General features: G+C 40.9%; 1 protein-coding gene across 5 annotated transcripts in view; it reads right to left on the bottom strand.

Annotated features, from left to right (window-relative positions):
* Window positions 1-475: 475 nt before the first annotated feature.
* Window positions 476-18,570, bottom strand: part of LMBR1 (limb development membrane protein 1) — a 79,350-nt gene continuing 61,255 nt past the window's right edge. For all 5 annotated transcript variants that reach the window (XM_042473372.1, XM_042473373.1, XM_042473376.1 and 2 more), the window contains 5 exons: window positions 17,726-17,799; window positions 17,424-17,514; window positions 16,137-16,203; window positions 4,958-5,119; window positions 476-3,605 (listed from right to left, as the gene is read on the bottom strand). In XM_042473372.1, the coding sequence (XP_042329306.1) occupies window positions 3,520-3,605; window positions 4,958-5,119; window positions 16,137-16,203; window positions 17,424-17,514; window positions 17,726-17,799 (480 nt within the window). In that variant the 3' untranslated portion in view covers window positions 476-3,519. The remainder of the gene's footprint in view (window positions 3,606-4,957; window positions 5,120-16,136; window positions 16,204-17,423; window positions 17,515-17,725; window positions 17,800-18,570) is intronic.

Below are 18,570 nucleotides of genomic sequence, written 5' to 3' on the forward strand. Positions count from 1 at the left end.
CTGTAACTGCAGGCTAAAGGACATGATGTATATACAGTGCACCCTTACCTTACGTGAGGGATCCATTCCGGAACCCCCTCCCTGGCATAGCATAAATTGCATGTATGCTTGAGCCGCCAGTTTTTAAGATCTGCCCAACTGATCTTAAAAGAGCTCTTCCCCCACCTTAGGTTTCCCTTCTTCCATTTACCATTTAGACAAAAGCTATTAAGGAGGCATGTCCACACTTATTGACATTACCTATGCAAAATGCTACACACACTACCATACAACCATCTATTCCTGGATAAAAGTCCCCAGCTTTCTAGGTGGGCAAAGAAATAATCTCATTTTCATGAAGATCTAGGCAGTACCTGTGTAAAGTTTAATTCCCAAATGCTTGGAATCTCATACAAATGGGATTCATATTCTGCCATTGCATCAATGTGCTCCATTACAAGGTTTGATCTGCATGAAACACCAAGTCATACACAACTACTTGTCAAATCCTTTAATCAACACTGTAAAACAGGCAACTGTAAGAGATACTGGACAAAGAGAGGTGCTGATAAACATCACATTACATATCTGTAAACAGTGTCCTAGCAAATCCAACTTCTGAATTAAACCTCTTGTCCACCTGAATTTAGCTTTAAAAGCTGAATAGTAAATATGTGCTCAGACTTTACAAAATTTTTGTCACAATGTGTTAACACTGCTTTTACTCAGTGGAAAAGAAACCCAAACACTGGCTCATTTAAGACACTTTACTTACATACATTTTGGTCTGATCTGATATATACTCAGTTAATGTATTTTGTGCTTAAGCCTCATAATAAATGAGGCAGATGGTTGATGCTGAGAGTCTACTGTACCTTAAAAAGGTACTGAATGTTGAATGTTAGTCATACAACGAGGAATGTGTCGCCAATATCCAGGTGTAAATTAACTACTTCCTTAGAGGTGTTTAACCTTGTATACATTTTAAGTAAGAGTAGGAGATTTTTAATGACATTGGAAAGTATAATTTTTAATAAAATATTTTGCACTGAAAGGTAAAATGACTGTTTCGTATGGACAAAGCCAAGACACATAGGAGACAGTCACATACCATAATATTTCTAGCAAGGAAAGGGCACTGAACAACTGTGGTGTGTTTTATCTCACAATCATTTCCATAGTAGTGCATCACAAATGGGGTGGAGCGGGGGACTACTGAACTATACTTTTCTTTAATTTCACAGAAGAATGGTTTGCTGCATTGGCAACAGACACACAGGTAAACATTCCCATTTCTTTGGAGGGCATAAAGCTTCTTAATAATACATGGACTAAAAAGCACACCTGATCCTACATAATATCCTAGATATTAAAACAGGAGGTCTCATGCCATACCATGTACTCAATCGGTTCATAGTGAACTGACCACATACTTGAGCAGTGTCCACACAGCAGATTGTTCTTGGTGTGCTATTACAAATGTGTCTAAAATCATACAATTTTCATAATTTCAACCATTCTCTCTTCTTTCCCCCCCCCCCCAACAAAACATTTTCCAACAACTACACAGGTGACTTCAAGAGGAAATAAGGGCCTAGCTCTTGGGTTAAATTCACATCATTTTCTATAGCAATTTTGCCCAATGACAATCATCATGTTTATTCAAAGAACTCTGCTCTGCATGCAGCCATGTACTTGCCAACTCAGTCTACAACTCAACCTAGTTTTGTATGGATATGCATTTACTATACTGAACTTGCCTGATTTTGAATAGGTATGCTACTGGTGTCAGTGGAGGTGGCAGGTCACTAAAAGCATGTGCCCTGCATGATTTAAATGCTTTAATATACATTTATGCAATTTCAATGATGATGAGATACACCCAAATCTCTTGATGAGATTACTAATTTCAAATTGAGATGGACATTTGAACAGAGAAACTAGAGTGAACTGATTGCCATAAGCTACTGCTATGGCAAACAGTTCCCTGTTACAATTTATTCAATTCTCTGTACTTGTACTTTCCTGTATTTTCCAATTAAATTATGTTCTCTCTGTATGTTCTATGGACCACTTCAACTGTCTATTATTAAAATTGCTATAATCTATTTTCTAGAAACTTATCTTCCAATTTTTTAAGGAAAACATAAATTGATCAAGAAATGGTTAACCTGAATGTATTTGATGTCCGCAAGCTCCACAGTGAGGTCAAGGAGTAAGGCTCTTCCTTGTGAAACCTTAATAAAATTATCAACACTGATCTCTGTTGAAAAGCTGCATGACTTGTGAGGCTATCTGGATACTTTGCAACACATCAAAACCCAGTGTATAAGTTAGAACCACTGGATTTGCTGAGACTGAATAATACTAATATTTTCAAACTGAGGCAAAATGATCCAAATTGTGAAGTTCCAGTTAATGCTATGCTATCAAACCTATAAAATGTCCTTATTCACAGTGTGTCATGTCATCCAACTGCAATCTTTTGGCAGTTACTCACACTGATCTTTACAAACCCACCTCTATTCACAGTATATTAGCTCAAATCAGTTTGAAGTTCCTCCAGCTTTAGATTTCACACACAGGGCTTCTAAAATTTTAAAGTGTAGCAGTATTAAAGAAAATTGCATGCTCTATTAATACAACCATATCTAAACAGGAATTAAATTTTTGTGCTTCAAAAGCTGAGCAATATTATCTACTAACCCAATTACTCCTTTTTTCCCCCAAGAGGTTATAGGCACATATGCAGTCAGCTAAAGAAACTGATGGGAAAATGGCCTGTTTCAATGAGATGAAATGCCCTGCCTTAAAAGTCGTTTAAAGACACCTGTGAAAGCTGTGTTCCATTACCTCCTTTCCTCACGGCTTATAAACATAGGTGACATATTTCACAGAAAGGAAACAAAAGAACTTTTTGTACATAATATTTAGTGGAGCAAGTGACTGCTGTGTTATCCTATCCCATATACATTATTATGTGCACAATGATCAGAGGTCTATGAAATTACTCAGTTTTTCAGGCTCAGCTTTAGCAGTGGGAGGTTAAGTTACTGCATAATTCATTAATCACAATGGAAGTTGTCTCCAGTGCAGGACAGTTTGTAGCTTAGAGCTAAAACTGCTTGTATCTTAGACAATTACAATACAAATTTAATAGGCAAATTAATTGATTCTGGGCCTTTCTACACTGCAAGTTAGCAAGTTTTCATAATGCAATCTTACTGGAAATACACCAACTTTGTATTATTGGCCCCATACACTGTCAGATCAATACAGTCTCTCTTCAAGAGGAATGCAGTTTTCTTTTCAGCTTCCAGGTCTCAAGAGACACTTCTGAACCAGCTGAAAGACATGCTGGGAGGAAAACAGACTAATCCAAGAAAGAAGAGTAGAGCCTGATGCACCCAGCTTTCTTGGGCACAGTTTTATCGTTGGACCCAAAATACAAACAGGTAAAAGCAATACAAAAAACAAATGTGATGAAGTGACAGGAATGTTATGAAGCTGAAGAACTGAGCTCCAGTGTGTCACTGAGTTTCACAGTGTTTTCTGATGCCCATTCACAGAGGGCTTTGCTGTCTCAGAGTCTCTTGCATTATGTGAGAGGTGAAGCTTATCCAAACCTGCAAAACATGAGGAATTTAATGCAAAAAAATCATTTATTTAATCTAAAACAGCAGTTTTAAAAGCAAAAATTCTTAGGCTCCTTTAACACTAAAAAATTCAGCTGACTTCATCAAATGCATGGCTAGAGTGCAAGAAAATATATGCCAAATAGAACTTGTTAGTCTTCAAGTTACCCATGCAAACTCAAATAACCTAACTGCCTCCATCTAACAAAATGTGCCTTGTGTTGTATCAAAGAGTTTGGGTTTCCTCAGCACTGTTCCACATCACTGGCTGCTGACAGGGAAAAGTGGGATGTTATGGATCATGATAAAATATCAGCTCTTTTCGGTTATTACAGAGTAGGAAAGGAGGCTGTACATGAGTTTTCCATCACACCTCACTTTGAAGCAAAAGAAGGTATTCTACATGGATTGTCTAATTTATTTTCAATGAAAACTTAAACTGATTTACCTGTAATGTTTAAATTCCTACCACTGAAATTCTGAGCAACATGTTACAGACCAACCTAATGGGCATAAGTCAAGGGCTAGCTTTAAAAATGTGGATGTTTAACCTGATCACCGTGCAGTGTCCCTTACTTATACCTTCTCGGTATACTCCTGTAACATGGTGTAAGAATGAACTAGTACAGTAATGGAGACATCCCTATTTCAACAGCATCACTGCCTACCAATCTTTCCAGATACAATTCACAGGGCCAGTCATAACCTACAAAGGCCCTGCACAATTTGGGAACAAGTTATCTTAAAGACCACAAACTTCCATACAAGCCAGTCCAGGCTTCACAATCCTCAGGAAGCCCTTCTTTCTTTCCACTGCTTGAAGCACATCTAGCAGGAACTTAAAGCACAGAGGCCTGTTTTACACCATCTTCGATAACTTTCCACCAGCAGGCCAAGATACTAAGTGGGCTGGAGTAAGAATCATGAAGCCCTCCAGATGCTGGACTGCAACTCCCATTTGGTATAGTTACTGTAAGTTGCACTTCATCAACATATGAATGGCCACATGGATTCGTCCTTGTTCTGCCAGTTCTACTGATTTCACTGATGTGCTCAACATGCCTTGTTGCTATGTGTAGTGTTTTATTAACTTTCTTGATGAATGTAACACAAATGCTACAAAAATTATTTTCGTCAAAAAGAACCAAGAATTCAAATACAAAACTAGATACATCTTTCCATACCAGGTAGAGGAAGGTCATTAAATGGTTGGTTTGACCTAAGCTTCACATAAAGAAACTGAAAACCCTCATCAGCCAGTTATTTTCCCTAATATATAAAATTAGTTTAAATTCAGACCATATAAAGTATGACAAGTACCAAAATAAGGGAAAACATGTTACCTAGTGCTTTGAAAAGTTCTTCTCTAACTGCTGAAGTGAATTTTCTAACCAAACACAGGGTTGTCATAATGGCAAACAGCAGGTTGTAGGATAGCACAATGTAGAAGTTCCCCAACCAGTTAAACCTTCCAAAGTCTCCAAGGAGATCAAACCTTGTAATGCCTATGGGAGAGAATAAGAAATAAGACCAGTTCAGATAATGTTAGATCAAAAGTGGTATCTTAAGGTTATATTGAAAGCGCTTTGAGCATAATTCTACACAGATTTCAATCACTTAGGTCATTATAATTAAAAACTACATGAATGCATATCAAAAATATTATATACTTATGTCAAATGTTAAAAATCTTAAAGAGCAGCGAAATCACTTGTCTTAAATCTCTCTTTAAGGCAGTATCGTAAATTGTAAGATTTGTCTGTTGAAGCAGAAAGGGAACTAAGGCCCATTCTCACTGGCGGTTTTGCCCTGGAAGGAACTGGGAAGATTTGGTTCTGCTCCCCCGAATGCCTCCGGAAGCAAGCGCCCACCAATAAATACCTCTCATCGGGTATTGCCCCGGAAGCCATTGCAGTTCTTTAAACTGGTTTAAAAGGAAGGTGCTCTGCTGTCAATCAAATTAGTTCTGCTTTCGTAAAAGGTGACATTTCTTGCAGCCATTGGCTAGCAGATGGGGGCTTCCCTCCTTTTTTTAAATCTGGGCGGGCAAGGTGCGCAGATGCTGTCAAATTTTAAAAACCTCTGATGTATGTCTTGTGTTTAGCAAAAGCAAAAGCATTCAATTATCAGTATCAATTTCCCAAATTGAAAGGGAAACATTTGTAACATTGGTATCGTAGCATTCACATTTAAACAAATAATTCCAGGAGAAGGGAAATGAAAGGGAAATGTCTCAGGCATTGCACATCTGCATATAACCAAATAACACAAATAAATAAAATAATAAAGGATCTTATAAGATGCTGTTCCAGGAGCAAGAAGAAGTGAAAGTAGCACAAGCACACACACATTGTATGTCACCCAAAAAATCATGTGCATAGACCAGGGTAGGCAACCTTTTGAGCCGGGGGCCGGGTTGCTGTCCCTCAGACAACTGGGGGGCCGAAGCCAAAAAATAAATAATTAATAATTTTTTTAAAAAAATAAAATAAATAACCAGGCAGCTGTAGGACAAAATTTTCAAATGGAGGACACTTTTTTTTTTAAAATGGAGGACACGCGAAAAAAATTGCTGATTTTTTAAAAAAATGTTAAGTAAATGCATGTTTCTTAGGCTTCTATAGACAATTGCCCCCCCACCATGCCCCTCGCGTGAGAGGCTAAAGGCCCGGCAGCAATCGGCGGCAGGACTGGGCTGGGCGGGCCGCATCCAGCCGCGGGGCGCAGGTGCCTACCCCTGGCATAGACTGTCAAAAAAAAAAGAGAAATGCTCCAGAGGAGCTTTTGTGGTTCCCTCCTGGAGGGAAGGAGGAGAGGGTCCTGGGCATCCCTGGATCCCTGCCTCCTGCGCGTTGACAGCACAGAAGCCCCTGCTGGATACGACACCAGAGGCCCCCGGCAGAAGCAGACAGACCTCTCCCTCTTCTTCTCTGCCCTGGTCCCCTCTTTCCCTTCCTTCTCTTTTCCTCTGTTTTGCCTCCTCCTTCACTATTTTCTCACTGCTTATCCCTCCTTCCTTCTCTCTCCTCTTTCCATGTTCTCCTTCCTTCCTCTTTCTTTCCTCCTTTCCTCTTCTCTCCCTTGTCATACCTTTCCTCCTTTTTTCCTTCCTTCCCTCCCTCCTTCTTTCCCCTCTCACACACACACACTCCTTCCCTCACTGCAGATACTCGCCCGCCTACCTGCCTGCCTGCCTTGAGGGCCGAAGGTCCTTGGCTCCCCCGGGTCTCTTCTAGGCCACCCCGCCTCCTATGCATTCCTCCTCCTCCTCCTCTACTCTGCTCTTCCTCTTCCTCAGCTGCAGGTGCAGAGGAAGCAGGGAGAGGAGGAGAAGAGGAAAAGGAAAGGAAAAGCAGGAAGAAGAGCAGGAGGAAAAGGAGTCAGGAGGAGGAAAGGAGAAAGAGCCCGCGGGGGGTGGCATTGGCAGAGGGGATGAGGAGGGGGAGATGAGAATGAGGAAGAGCGGAGAGAGGAGGAAAAAAGGAGGGCAAGCAGCGACAGGAGGGGGGAGAGGAATAAGGGGAGGGGGGAAGGCAGAGAGGCAGGAAAGAAGAAGGAAGAGCCACATGATGCACATCTGTCATTGCAACAACAACAAAAAAGGGGGAGCCGCTTGCAAAAAGCCGGCAGGAGAGGAGAGACATGATCCTCCATTGCCCACCCTCTGACCTTAATCCCTCCCCGAACTTGACCCGATCATGATTGGGGCAGTTCATATTTCAGGGAACCTGGGTTTTTCAAAACAGACGGATTTTGCCCCGATCTGGTGACCCAGACTATAGGGCATTTACTTGTGCGTGCCTTGAATGGATTGTAACAGATCGGGGCCATATGAACTTCACGTTGTAGAATTGATTCCTGTCCGGGATAAAGTGTGGTCTGAATGGGCCCTTAGTCGCAGCAAAGTGTCCTTATTTTGCAGAGTCTAGTGCTGCAATCTTCTATAGAATCATAGGTCATAGAGTTGGAGAGACCACCCGGGCCATCCAGTTGAACCCCCTGCCGTGCAGGAAATCTCAATCAAGCACCCAACTGATGACCATCAGGCTCTGTTTAAAGACTCTAAGGAGGAGACTCCACTAACACTCCGAGGGAGTATGTTCCACTGTTGAACAGCCCTTACTGTCAGGAAGTTCCTCCTAATGTGAGTGGAATCTCTTTTCCTGAAGCTTTTCATCCATTGCTCTGGTTCCTAGTCTCTGGAGCAACAGAAAACAAGCTTGTTCCCTCCTCAATGTGACACCCCTTCAAATATTTAAACAATATCACCTCTTAACCTTCTCTTCTCCAGGCAAACATCCCCAGCTCCCTAAGTCGTTCCTCATAGGACATGGTTTCCAAACTCTTCACCTTTTGGTCGCCCCCCTTTAGATACTTTCAGTTCTCAATGTCCTTTTTGAACTGTGGTGCCCAGAACTGGACACAGTATTCCAGGTTGGGCCTGACCAGAGCAGAATAGAGTGGCACTATTACTTCCCTTGATCTAGACAGTATGCTTTTATTGAGAGACTAAAATCGCATTGCCTTATTAGCTGCCTCATCGCACTGTTGACTTTCAATTATGGTCTTCTTGGACTCTAGATCCTTTTCACATGTTGTCTCCTTAGCCAGGTGTCCCCCATCTATCTATACATTCATTTCATTTTTTCCACCCTAAGTGCAGTACCTTTCATTTCTCCAAGTTGAAATTCATTGTGTTAGCTTTGGCCCAGCTTTCTAATCTATTAAGGTCATTCTGAACTTTGCTCGTCCTCTGGGGTTTAGCTACTCCTCCAATTTGGTGTCATCTGCAAATTTGATAAGTATGCCGCCAATTTTGTCCTCCAGTCATTGCTAAAGATGTTGAATAACACTGACCCCAGGACAGAGCCTTGCGGTACCCCACTGGTCACTATTCTCCAGGTAAAAAGGAGCCATTGTTGAGGCACCCTTTGGGTTCGGCCAGTCAACCAATTACAATCCATTTACAGTTACCTTGTCTAGCCCACATTTCACTAGCTTGTTGCAAGAATGTCATGGGGAACTTTGTCAAAAGCCTTACTGAAATCAAGATATACTATATCCACAGCATTCCCTATCATCTACCAGGCTGGTATTTTATCAAAAAAAGAGATTAGATTTGTCTGGCATGCTTATTTATTTTATTATTATTACCTTATTTATGAAGCACTGTAAATTTTCAGCGCTGTACATACAATCTTTTTAGTTAGATGTTCCTGCCCTGGGCTTACAATCTAAAAAGACATGACCAGAAAGAGAGAGAGTGGTGGAGGGAAAGGGTAAGAGGTCCAGCAGTTCCTCTCTATCTCCAAGGCCTGGCCAAGGCGATGGACTGGAGGGAGGGCTTGGGTTCTTAATGGATGGTTAATCATTTTCCAGGGAAAATACATACTCTCAAGTAGGATAATGCATATACAGTACATAGCATACGGAAATGGTTGATAAACAGACAACAAAAGAACACCAAATATCAAGCGACAATTATGCAATGCCTGGGAAGGCTACTCTGATGTTAACTTTTGTAATTTGGCATTGCCTTCTAAATGTTCACAGACTCTGTTTAATGATCTGCTCTAGAATCTTTCTGGATTGAGGTAAGACTAACTGGACGATAATTGTTGGGATCCTCTTTTTCCTCTTTTGAAGATGGAACACGTTTGCCCTCCTCCAGTCTGTGGGACTTCTCCTGTTCTGCAGGAGTTTTTCAAAGATTATTGCCATGGCTCCATATTACACTTACCAGTTCTTTTAATACCTTGGATGTAGTTGTCTGGTCCTGGAGATTTATATTCATTAGTTAACAAGGTGTTCCTGTACTATCTCTTTACTTATTCTGTGCTGAAATTCCCTATTCTGTCCTCTGCTCCATTTCCTCAGGTTGCACCCTTTGCCTTTTCTGAGAACTGAGGCAAAGAAGGTGTTGAGTAGTTCTGCCTTTCTCTGTCTTCTGTTAGTACTTGCCATCTCTCCACGCAGTGGCCCTACTGTTTTTCCTCCCTTCCTTTTGCTGCGGATATTCAAAAAAGCCCTTAGCTTTTCTGACTTTATCCCTACATGTGCTCACTATTTGTTTGGTAATTTTCCTGTTTTTCCATTTGTTATACATGTTCCATTTAAAATTTTGCTCAGTTGAAAATTCCTTGGTCATCCATCCTGGTTTCTTGAGACCTCTCCCATTTTTCTTTCTCATTGGAAGTGTTTGAAATTGTGCCTTCAGTATCTCCCCCTTAAGAAACTCCCACCCATCTTGAATTCCCTTCTTTTTTAAGTATTCTTGACCATGGGATCACCCCCAGTATTTCTTTAAGTTTACTAAAATCGGCTTTCCTAAAGTCTAGAATGCATGTCTGACTATGCCTGGCTTCTCCTTTCCATTGTATAACAAACTCCAGGAGAACATGATCGCTCCCACCTAAGGATCCCACCACTTGCACTCCATTAACTAGGTCATCCCTGTTGGTTAGGATCAGATTCAAAATAGCTGATCCCCTTGTTGCCTCTTCCACCTTTTGGACAATGAAGTTGACATAACTGGCAACGCTGAACTAAGGACTGATATAGAAAGGCAAGTGAGGAATTTGCTAGTCCTTGAGGATTTGGCTGAGTCTGACTTACAGCAAATATCAGGATAGTTGAAGTCACCCATCACTACTTCATCTCTCCTTTCTGAGTGTGATAATCTGTTCTAGAAAGGCATCATCCAATTCCTCCATCTGATTTGGGGGTCTGTAGTAGACTACCGCAATAACATCGCTTTTGTTGCCCTCCCCTTTAATTTTTATCCAGATGCTCTCCACCTGGCTTCCAGTATTGATGTCCTGGATCTCTTCACTGGTGTAATTGTCCCTGACATATAAGCCTATTCCTCCTCCTTTCCATTTTGGCCTGTTTCTCTTGAAAAGGTTATATCCCTCTATTTCTACATTCCAATCATGAGACTCATCCCACAAGGTTTCAGTGAGGCCTATTATATCATATTTGCTTTGTTGTGCTAGGAGTTGACGTTCATCTTGCTTATTTCCCATGCTCTGTGCATTACTGTAGAGACATCTTAGACCATGGGTCCCCTTTACTTGCTGCCTGTACAAGTTTTTTTTGCTTCCCACTTTTGGGTCCTTGCACTGTTTGCCCTCTATGACAGTTTGACTATTTTCTCCATCCCTTTTGCCTTCCAGAATACTATCTCCCTCCCCCACATAACTCAGTTTAAAGCCCTCCTGATCAAATTTTTGAGACTATTGGCAAAAACGTTTTTGCCAACTGGCATGAGATGCCAGAAGTCCCTCCTCATGAAACCTCAGTCCATGATCCAAAAATCCAAACCATTTTTTGTGGCACCATCTGCGGAGCCAGTTATTCACCTCTGCTATTTTCCTCTCCCTTCCTGGACCATGCCCTTCAACTGGGAGAAGAGATGAGATGACAACCTGTGAATCCATCTCTTTCAACTTCCTACCCAAAGCCTCATAATCCCTTATGATATTCTGAAGGCTGTGCCTTGCAGTATCATTGGTTCCCACATGAACCAAAAGAAAGGGGTGACGGTCAGTAGGCTTAATAAGTCTTGTCAGCCTCTCTGTGACATCACGGATCTTTGCCCCAGGGAGACAGCACACCTCCCAAGATATCTAGTCAGGCCCACAAACCACTGGTTCAGTGCCTCTCAGCAAGTAGTCCCCCATGACCACCGCACGCCACCTCCGAGGCTTAGCAGTGGCTGTTCCCTTTGGTGCTACTCCCAGGATCCCCTGCTCTGTCCCTGAAGTCTGTCCCTGCTGCCCTTCCTCGTCATCCTTGATAACAGAGAGATTCAAATTGATTCTGCAGTTGCAAGCTCACAGAACGTTCCCTGGTTTACCTACTTCTCTGTGTGACATTCCTCCAACTATCTACTTCTGTTGTATGTGAAGTGGCCTCCTCCTCCTCCCCAGCAACTTCCTTTGTGTGTTTCCCGTTCAGGACCATCTGGTCCGTTCTGGTCAGGAAAACCGCTTGCTCCCTATGATGCTGAAGTGTAGCTACCTGGGCCTCCAGCTGCTGTACTTTCTCTTCTAAGAGGGCTACCAACGTGCACTTAGTTCAGGTGAAGTTCCCCACATCTGTAGGCAAGAAGACAAACATCCCACAAGTGCTGCAGGTGACTGCAGCAGGTCCCTTAGTGTCCATACTAAGAAGTCTCAAGGAGGCACTGAAACAAGACTGTGGGTTTCCCTTGCCAAACACCAGTGTAAAGAACCCCTTTGGGCCTGGCCTTTGTCCCCAAACTCTGTTAGTGAGCTCAATCAACTGGGACTATAGTTATGTACAGAGCTCCTGGCTACTAGTTCCTTCCAGAAGCAAGTCTCTGACTGACTTCCTCTGAGCAAGTCCCCACAAGCCCTTTAATGGAGTAGTGAAAAGTAAAGTGTAAAATTGAAGGAGATGTCCTCCAACACTGTGCCCAGGTGACCTTCTCCTCTGAACTTCAAACCCTGATTGACTATAAAAAATAAAAATGAATGTGAAAAGAAAATTTTCTGGAAGTCCTCTACCAGCAGTTACACAGAATGAATCTTCTAGCCCCCCCCCCCCCCCCAGTGACCAAAAGAAGTGACTCCCACTCTTAAAATTTTAAGCTCTTACCCAAGCAAAGTGGACACAGAAAAACCAGGGTCCTCTTTTGCCTTGCAAGAGTGTAAAAGAAAGATATGAAATAAGCACAGAATATCTGCCCAGCAAGGGTGTCTTCCAGCTATTTGAAAGAGGAACAACTTCTTAAGCCACTGGAACAATGATGCAATGTTTATAAAGCCCCATCTTGCTTTCAGCAAAATGATCAGTAGTAGTTTTAAACAGGTGAATTTGCTTTTCCGTTTGCTTTTCCCATCACAAGAGCAGCCCTGATTCTTTTATCATCCAGGGACTTGCTTTAGTAATGCTATGAAATACTTCTATGAATCTAATTAAATTCTATTTCTCTTTTCATTCATCCAGTGCCATTGGGCATAACTTCCAATGTGATGCATGTTGATATTTTGCAAAGCACCACATGATTCACTGTACCCTAATACATGCTATTAATCCTGTTTGGACAGCTGTGTCTGTGCATTTGTTAGCTGTGTTGTAACTGCTCATCTTTTTCTGTTTTAGTCTTTCCTTTATCTCTACAGCAAACAATATAGAAATTTCATTTGTGGACTGCAGAGAAAAAAATAAAGAGACTTGCTTTTAGTTTGTTTTAGGTATACACCATATTAATTTTTAATTTTATGTTTAATATTTTTTCATTTGAATCTCAGTGTGTTGTGATAGAGGCCTGCTTATTAAAAGAAAAAGATATTCCTGGGCATGTCCAGGCCTTATAGTGTGCCCAAAGTTGTTCTTTATGAGTCTTAGGCATTCGTTCTTTTTTACTACACTTGTCTAACAAAATGAGTACACCTGCAGTTTTGCATATACTCCATTTACATGTCAACATAACATTCATTTATGCAATTTGTATCTCACACCTCTTGAGATGTCTAGAAAACCTCAAAAGTCTATAAAGGATAGCTAAAATATATCTCTAGTCACAACACACCATTTCTTAGAAGGCTGGAGAACCAAGAGATGTTCAGGCAGTGTAGCTCTTCCAACACAGGTAAATGCACAACTGTATCCTGATCCTGAACAATCTGTATTTTCCAGATCACTCTTAAGAACCCAAATATTTTGGCTCCAACTATTTTTCTAATGTCAATAGGAAAAGTCTGCCTGCTATAGAATCATAGAATCATACAGCTGGAAGAGACCTCATGGGCCATCCAGTCCAACCCCATGCCATGCAGGAAATCTAAATCAAAGCATCCCCGACAGATGACCATCCAGCCTTTGTTTAAAGACCTCTAAGGAAGGAGACTCCACTAACACTCCGAGGGAGTATGTTCCACTGTTGAACAGCCCTTACTGTCAGGAAGTTCCTCCTAATGTTGAGGTGGAATCTCTTTTCCTGAAGCTTGCATCCATTGTTCTGGTTCCTAGTCTCTGGAGCAACAGAAAGCAAGCTTGTTCCCTCCTCAATGTGACACCCCTTCAAATATTTAAACAGGGCTATCATATCACTTCTTAACCTTCTCTTCTCCAGGCTAAACATCCCTAGCTCCCTAAGTTGCTCCTCACATGGCATGGTTTCCAGACCCTTCATCATTTTAGTTGCCCTCCTTTGGACACGCTCCAGTTTCTCAATGTCCTTTTTGAATTGTGGTGCCCAGAACTGGACACAGTATTCCATAAATACTGTAACTTATCCCAGGGGTGGCAGGTGGAACAATCCACTACATGAGGATTTTCAGGCAGGAGTCCAAGTTCAAAGTTTGTTTCAGTTATATCAGTTAAGAATCCCCCCTTCCCCTTCAGTTTTTTGTTATCTGTAAATAAATAACTTATTTCATTTTCTATTCTGACTATTTTCTATTTTTGAGAGACAACTGCTTTAGCCAAGATCCATTCTAGCTTTCATGCGTATAAAGGACCATGAAGTTAGTTCTCTAGATTCAAAGTGGAAGGCAACACTCCTGGACAAGTTTCCCATTTCAACTTGTTTTCAGGAGTGGCTGCAGTACTCAAATTGCCTTAGTCATCCCAACTGACACCAAGAGAATGCGAGATGGTGATATTTTTGAATCTGCTAGACTTCTGGAGGTTATGGAAATTGGGGCACTGTGATTTGGTAGCTCCATTCCTAACTGGAAAGGAAAGCCAGTCCCAGACGATGCTGACAGGAAACTATTACTCAGCTCTATGCATTTAGAGTATAAGGTTCCAGAAGGCTTTTTCATGTCTCGTATATTTCACTATCTATGTGACACCACTAAAGAAGGTCATATGAAAATTTAGGTGAGACTTTGTTTTGCTCAGATGAAATTGCTGAAGTGTTGAGTCAGTATCTGAGATTGTTAATAATTGATAAGGTAGATAAACGGGAACTCAAACTTGCCAAGGTAGAGGTACTGTAGGTAGGTAGTTTGACTAGACAAGTGATGTTTAACCTATCCTGGATAGGACTGGCTCGCTTTAAAATATCAGATTTACAATGTTAGGGTGCTGTCTAATCAAACCATAACAAGAAATCCAAAAAGACTCCTTCCACCAATTGCAGCCAATCTTGGACAACAAAAGCTTGCACACAGACATACATCCTATAGAAAGCTCCAGATAAGACTACTTTAATACATGGGGGACTGCCTGTGAAGACTGCTTGGAAACTAGAGTTAGTCCAAAATACACATGCAATGCCACTAAATGGGAGCAGCCAATAAGAGTACATCTTACTACCAATCCCTATTTGGAATCAAATTAAAATACAGTGGACCCTTGTTATATACTGGGATTTGGTTCCAAGGTCCCCTATGGATAACAAAATCCGTGGATGCTCAAGTCCCATTAAATATAATACATAGCAAAATGGTGTCCCTTATAAAAAATGGAAAATCAAGGTTTGATATTTGAAATGTATACTTTTTAAAAACATTTTCAAACCATGGATGCTTGAATCCGTGTATTAAAAATTCGTGTATAAGAAGGGCCGACTGTACTGATGATTATTTTTACTCTATCTCAACAATTGCCTTCCAGTTCATAAATCAGAAAGTAAGTCTAAATCATCTTTTGAAAGTCTAAACTGCATTCCCATCTTCAGAGGTCAAGTGAATGACTAGCAAGGAGAAGACCTTCCCCAGTTAAATGCCCTGCTTCTGAAATGCTCACCTAGTACTTAAATCTTTCAAGCATTTTTCCCCCCTCAGGTCAGTCTTTTTGTTGAAAATAGCTTTATCCACTGTTGCATGTTTTTACTGTCTTGCTGTTTTATTGTTGACATTTTAAAATGTTTTTCTTTAAGTGGGGAAAAATTGCTTGGAGAAAGTAGAGGTTCTTCCCTCCCCATTTTGAGAGGTATTGTACAGTGGACGCTTGTTATACGCTGGGGTTTGGTTCCATGATCCCCCATGTATAACAAAATTCGTGGATGCTCAAGACCCATTAAATATAATGGCATAGGAAAATGGTGTCCCTTATAAAAAATGGAAAATCAAGGTTTGATATTTGAAATGTATACTTTTTGGAACATTTTCAAACAGTGGGTGCTTGAATCCGTGTATTAAAAATCCGTGTTTAACAAGGGCCGACTGTACAGGAAAATTGTGATTTTGAGGGGTGAGATGGGTGTTATGGGGTACTTGTTGGGGCATTCTTGCATGCTTTGATGTGTTTGAGGGGCTTTCTTGTAGTTTGGGGGCAAAACAATTACTCAGAACTGCAGCATTTTTAAAAAAAAGAATGGGAGGGCTAGGTGGGAACACAAAAGTAACCCCAGGAGTCACATGCCACCCATGGGCTGCACTATGCCTACCTCTATTCTAGCACATCTAGTGCATAGATAAAACACTCAATATGTGTACATTTTCTTTCTTGAACATATAACTGAATCAATTTACTGTTTGTTGCAGTGATACCAAGTGGAAAACACTTTAAAATGTTTTTTTTAAAAACTGAAATAATACTTGCCCAGTGTCCTTGACATAACTGGCAACGCTGAACTAAGGACTAATATAGAAACACAATTTCCAATTATCTGTTGGAACAAAAATATGTTATTTCAATTAAAGTTAACAACACTAATGAGCTTTGAATGAAAGCTGTGAAGTTTACTAACTGGATGGAAAACATGCAAAACATAAACAAATTTTTCTAATCTGATTACTTTTACAGCCTGCCCATACCAAAGGGCTCTTCCTTCTGCCCTCTTCCAGTAATACTACCTTCCAATATATATTAGTCTCCTCTAAAATTCTTAAAAGATCACAAGGATGTTTGACAGCAATATAAGCTATAATAGACAAACACACACACACACAAAGCATGGTTAGCATCAGTTTCTGCCACAAGGAAGAAAACCAGAAGGAAAAAAATTGGGGGCACCTTCTAAAAGATGTCTACACACCAATAGCAGGCAAAATTAAGCACTGTTACTGGCTTACAATGCCCTTTCTCCAAAATGTTTTTACATGAAAGGGTTGAGCAAATATAATGGGACTCCTCAACAGTATTAATCAAGAATTTTCTATACTGTTTGCTTTCCCACTTCCAGGAACCCCTGGCAAGATGAAAGAAAGCAACCCCCTGGTTTCATTGAATACAAAAAAAAAACCCAAAACCCTCTTTAAATAAAGTAGTGGAAAATCTCAAATATGTGAAAGTTAAACAGAATCCTTTTTGGATGCTTGGTTTATAGGACTATCTTTTCAGGGAATGTGTCACTAATTCCTCTAAAGCCACCATAAAAATTCTGCAAAGTCAGAATAGCATCAGAATGAAGTATGTTGCTAAAAAGAGCCACTTCTTAAGTGGCTATTTAAATGGGATGAATTTGCCTGCGTAATGTTGCATGACTTGTAGCAACCAATTTCCTCACATTTCAAGCATACCCCTAAAGTAAAGTCCACACAATTAAAGTTACTCATTAGTAATATGTTTCTCTTTGGAGAGGGGAGAAAGCCCTTCCCCAGATTTTCTGTGGTTAGTTAACAAGCTATGCAATTCCAGGAATATTCAGTATGAATGGATGCTATTCAAATTAGACAGGACACATCCTTTCTTTCCTCATCCTCTCTGCTCTGCCCCATTCAGCAGTGTGAAACTCTTCCAGTCTGTTTAAACAACTTACAAAAACTAATCACTACCAATGTGTCATTTAGAGCAACCACAGTCAGGTTTGCCTTGACTGGTAGAAATGAACGAGGAACAGGAGGAGGAAGAAGAAAGCACAATAATGGGACATTTTTTTAAACCTACCTTTGTCATAGTTGTGTCATCCTTTCTGGGAGTAAAATCTCCAAAAAAGCGCAGGCTATAGAAGCCAACTACAGAGGAGACCATAAGATAGCTGTGAGAATCAAGGAAAAAAGAACCCCTGAATAATCCATGTTTCAGACTCAAACATCTTGAAGGCAAAGAGGGATGACCACTTTTAAGTGCATGAGAATGGTTGACCTGTCATTTTCTCTCTTCTACACCAGCATAGTAGCATATTAGAGTGCTCCAGAAAATTAGTGAGTATACTTACATACAAGAATAGCTACTGAAAGAAAGGATACAAAATTAAAATGATCTCAAGTGCTGCGCCAACAAAACCAAAGGTAGATAAAGAGGCACTTCCAATGCCAGGGCCCTGGAAGAATTTTTAAAAAGAGAAAAAAGGAGGTAATTATACAGAAATGTTCTTGTCTACCTAGAAAACAGAAAGTTCCTTAGACAAAAGTTGTTTATGCAGAGTTATTCTTTGGTCATTAATAATTGTGCACAATAAGGAGAGAAACGCAAGCCAGCTATTCCAAAATATAGGGCAGGATCGACCAGAGAATTTCTACTGAGAATACAGAGGTGGGTACTGCTCACTCCCCAGAACTGGGCACAGTATTCCAGGTGGGGCCTGACCAAAGCAGAATAGAGGCCTGATACAGACAGCCAAAATAAAGCTGCTTCGAGTCACTTTGTAGAAATGGTGTTTCAATGATACATGCGTCCTAAGAGTCCAGAAGCTGCACCAAAGCCACACTCCAGTCCTAAGGACTGGAGTGCAGCTTTGGTGCAGCTTCCAGACTCTTAGAACGCATGCATCATTGAAACACCATACCTCCAAAGTGACTCGAAGCAGCTTTATTTTGGCTGTCTGTATAGGGTCAGAGTGGCACTATTATTTCCCTTGAGCTAGACACTATACTTCTATTGATGCAACCTAAAATTGCATTGGCCTTTTTAGCTGCTGCATCTCACAGCTGACTCATGTTCAACTTCTGTTACACTTGGACTCTAGATCCCTTTCACATGTAGTCTCGTTCAGCCAAGTGTCCCCCATCCTATATACATTCATTTCATTTTTCCGCCCTAAGTGCAGTACCTTACATTTCTCCGTGTTGAAATTCATTTTGTTAGCTTTGAC

Source organism: Sceloporus undulatus, chromosome 6 (genome assembly GCF_019175285.1).
Source record: "Sceloporus undulatus isolate JIND9_A2432 ecotype Alabama chromosome 6, SceUnd_v1.1, whole genome shotgun sequence".
Classification (NCBI taxonomy): domain Eukaryota; kingdom Metazoa; phylum Chordata; class Lepidosauria; order Squamata; family Phrynosomatidae; genus Sceloporus; species Sceloporus undulatus.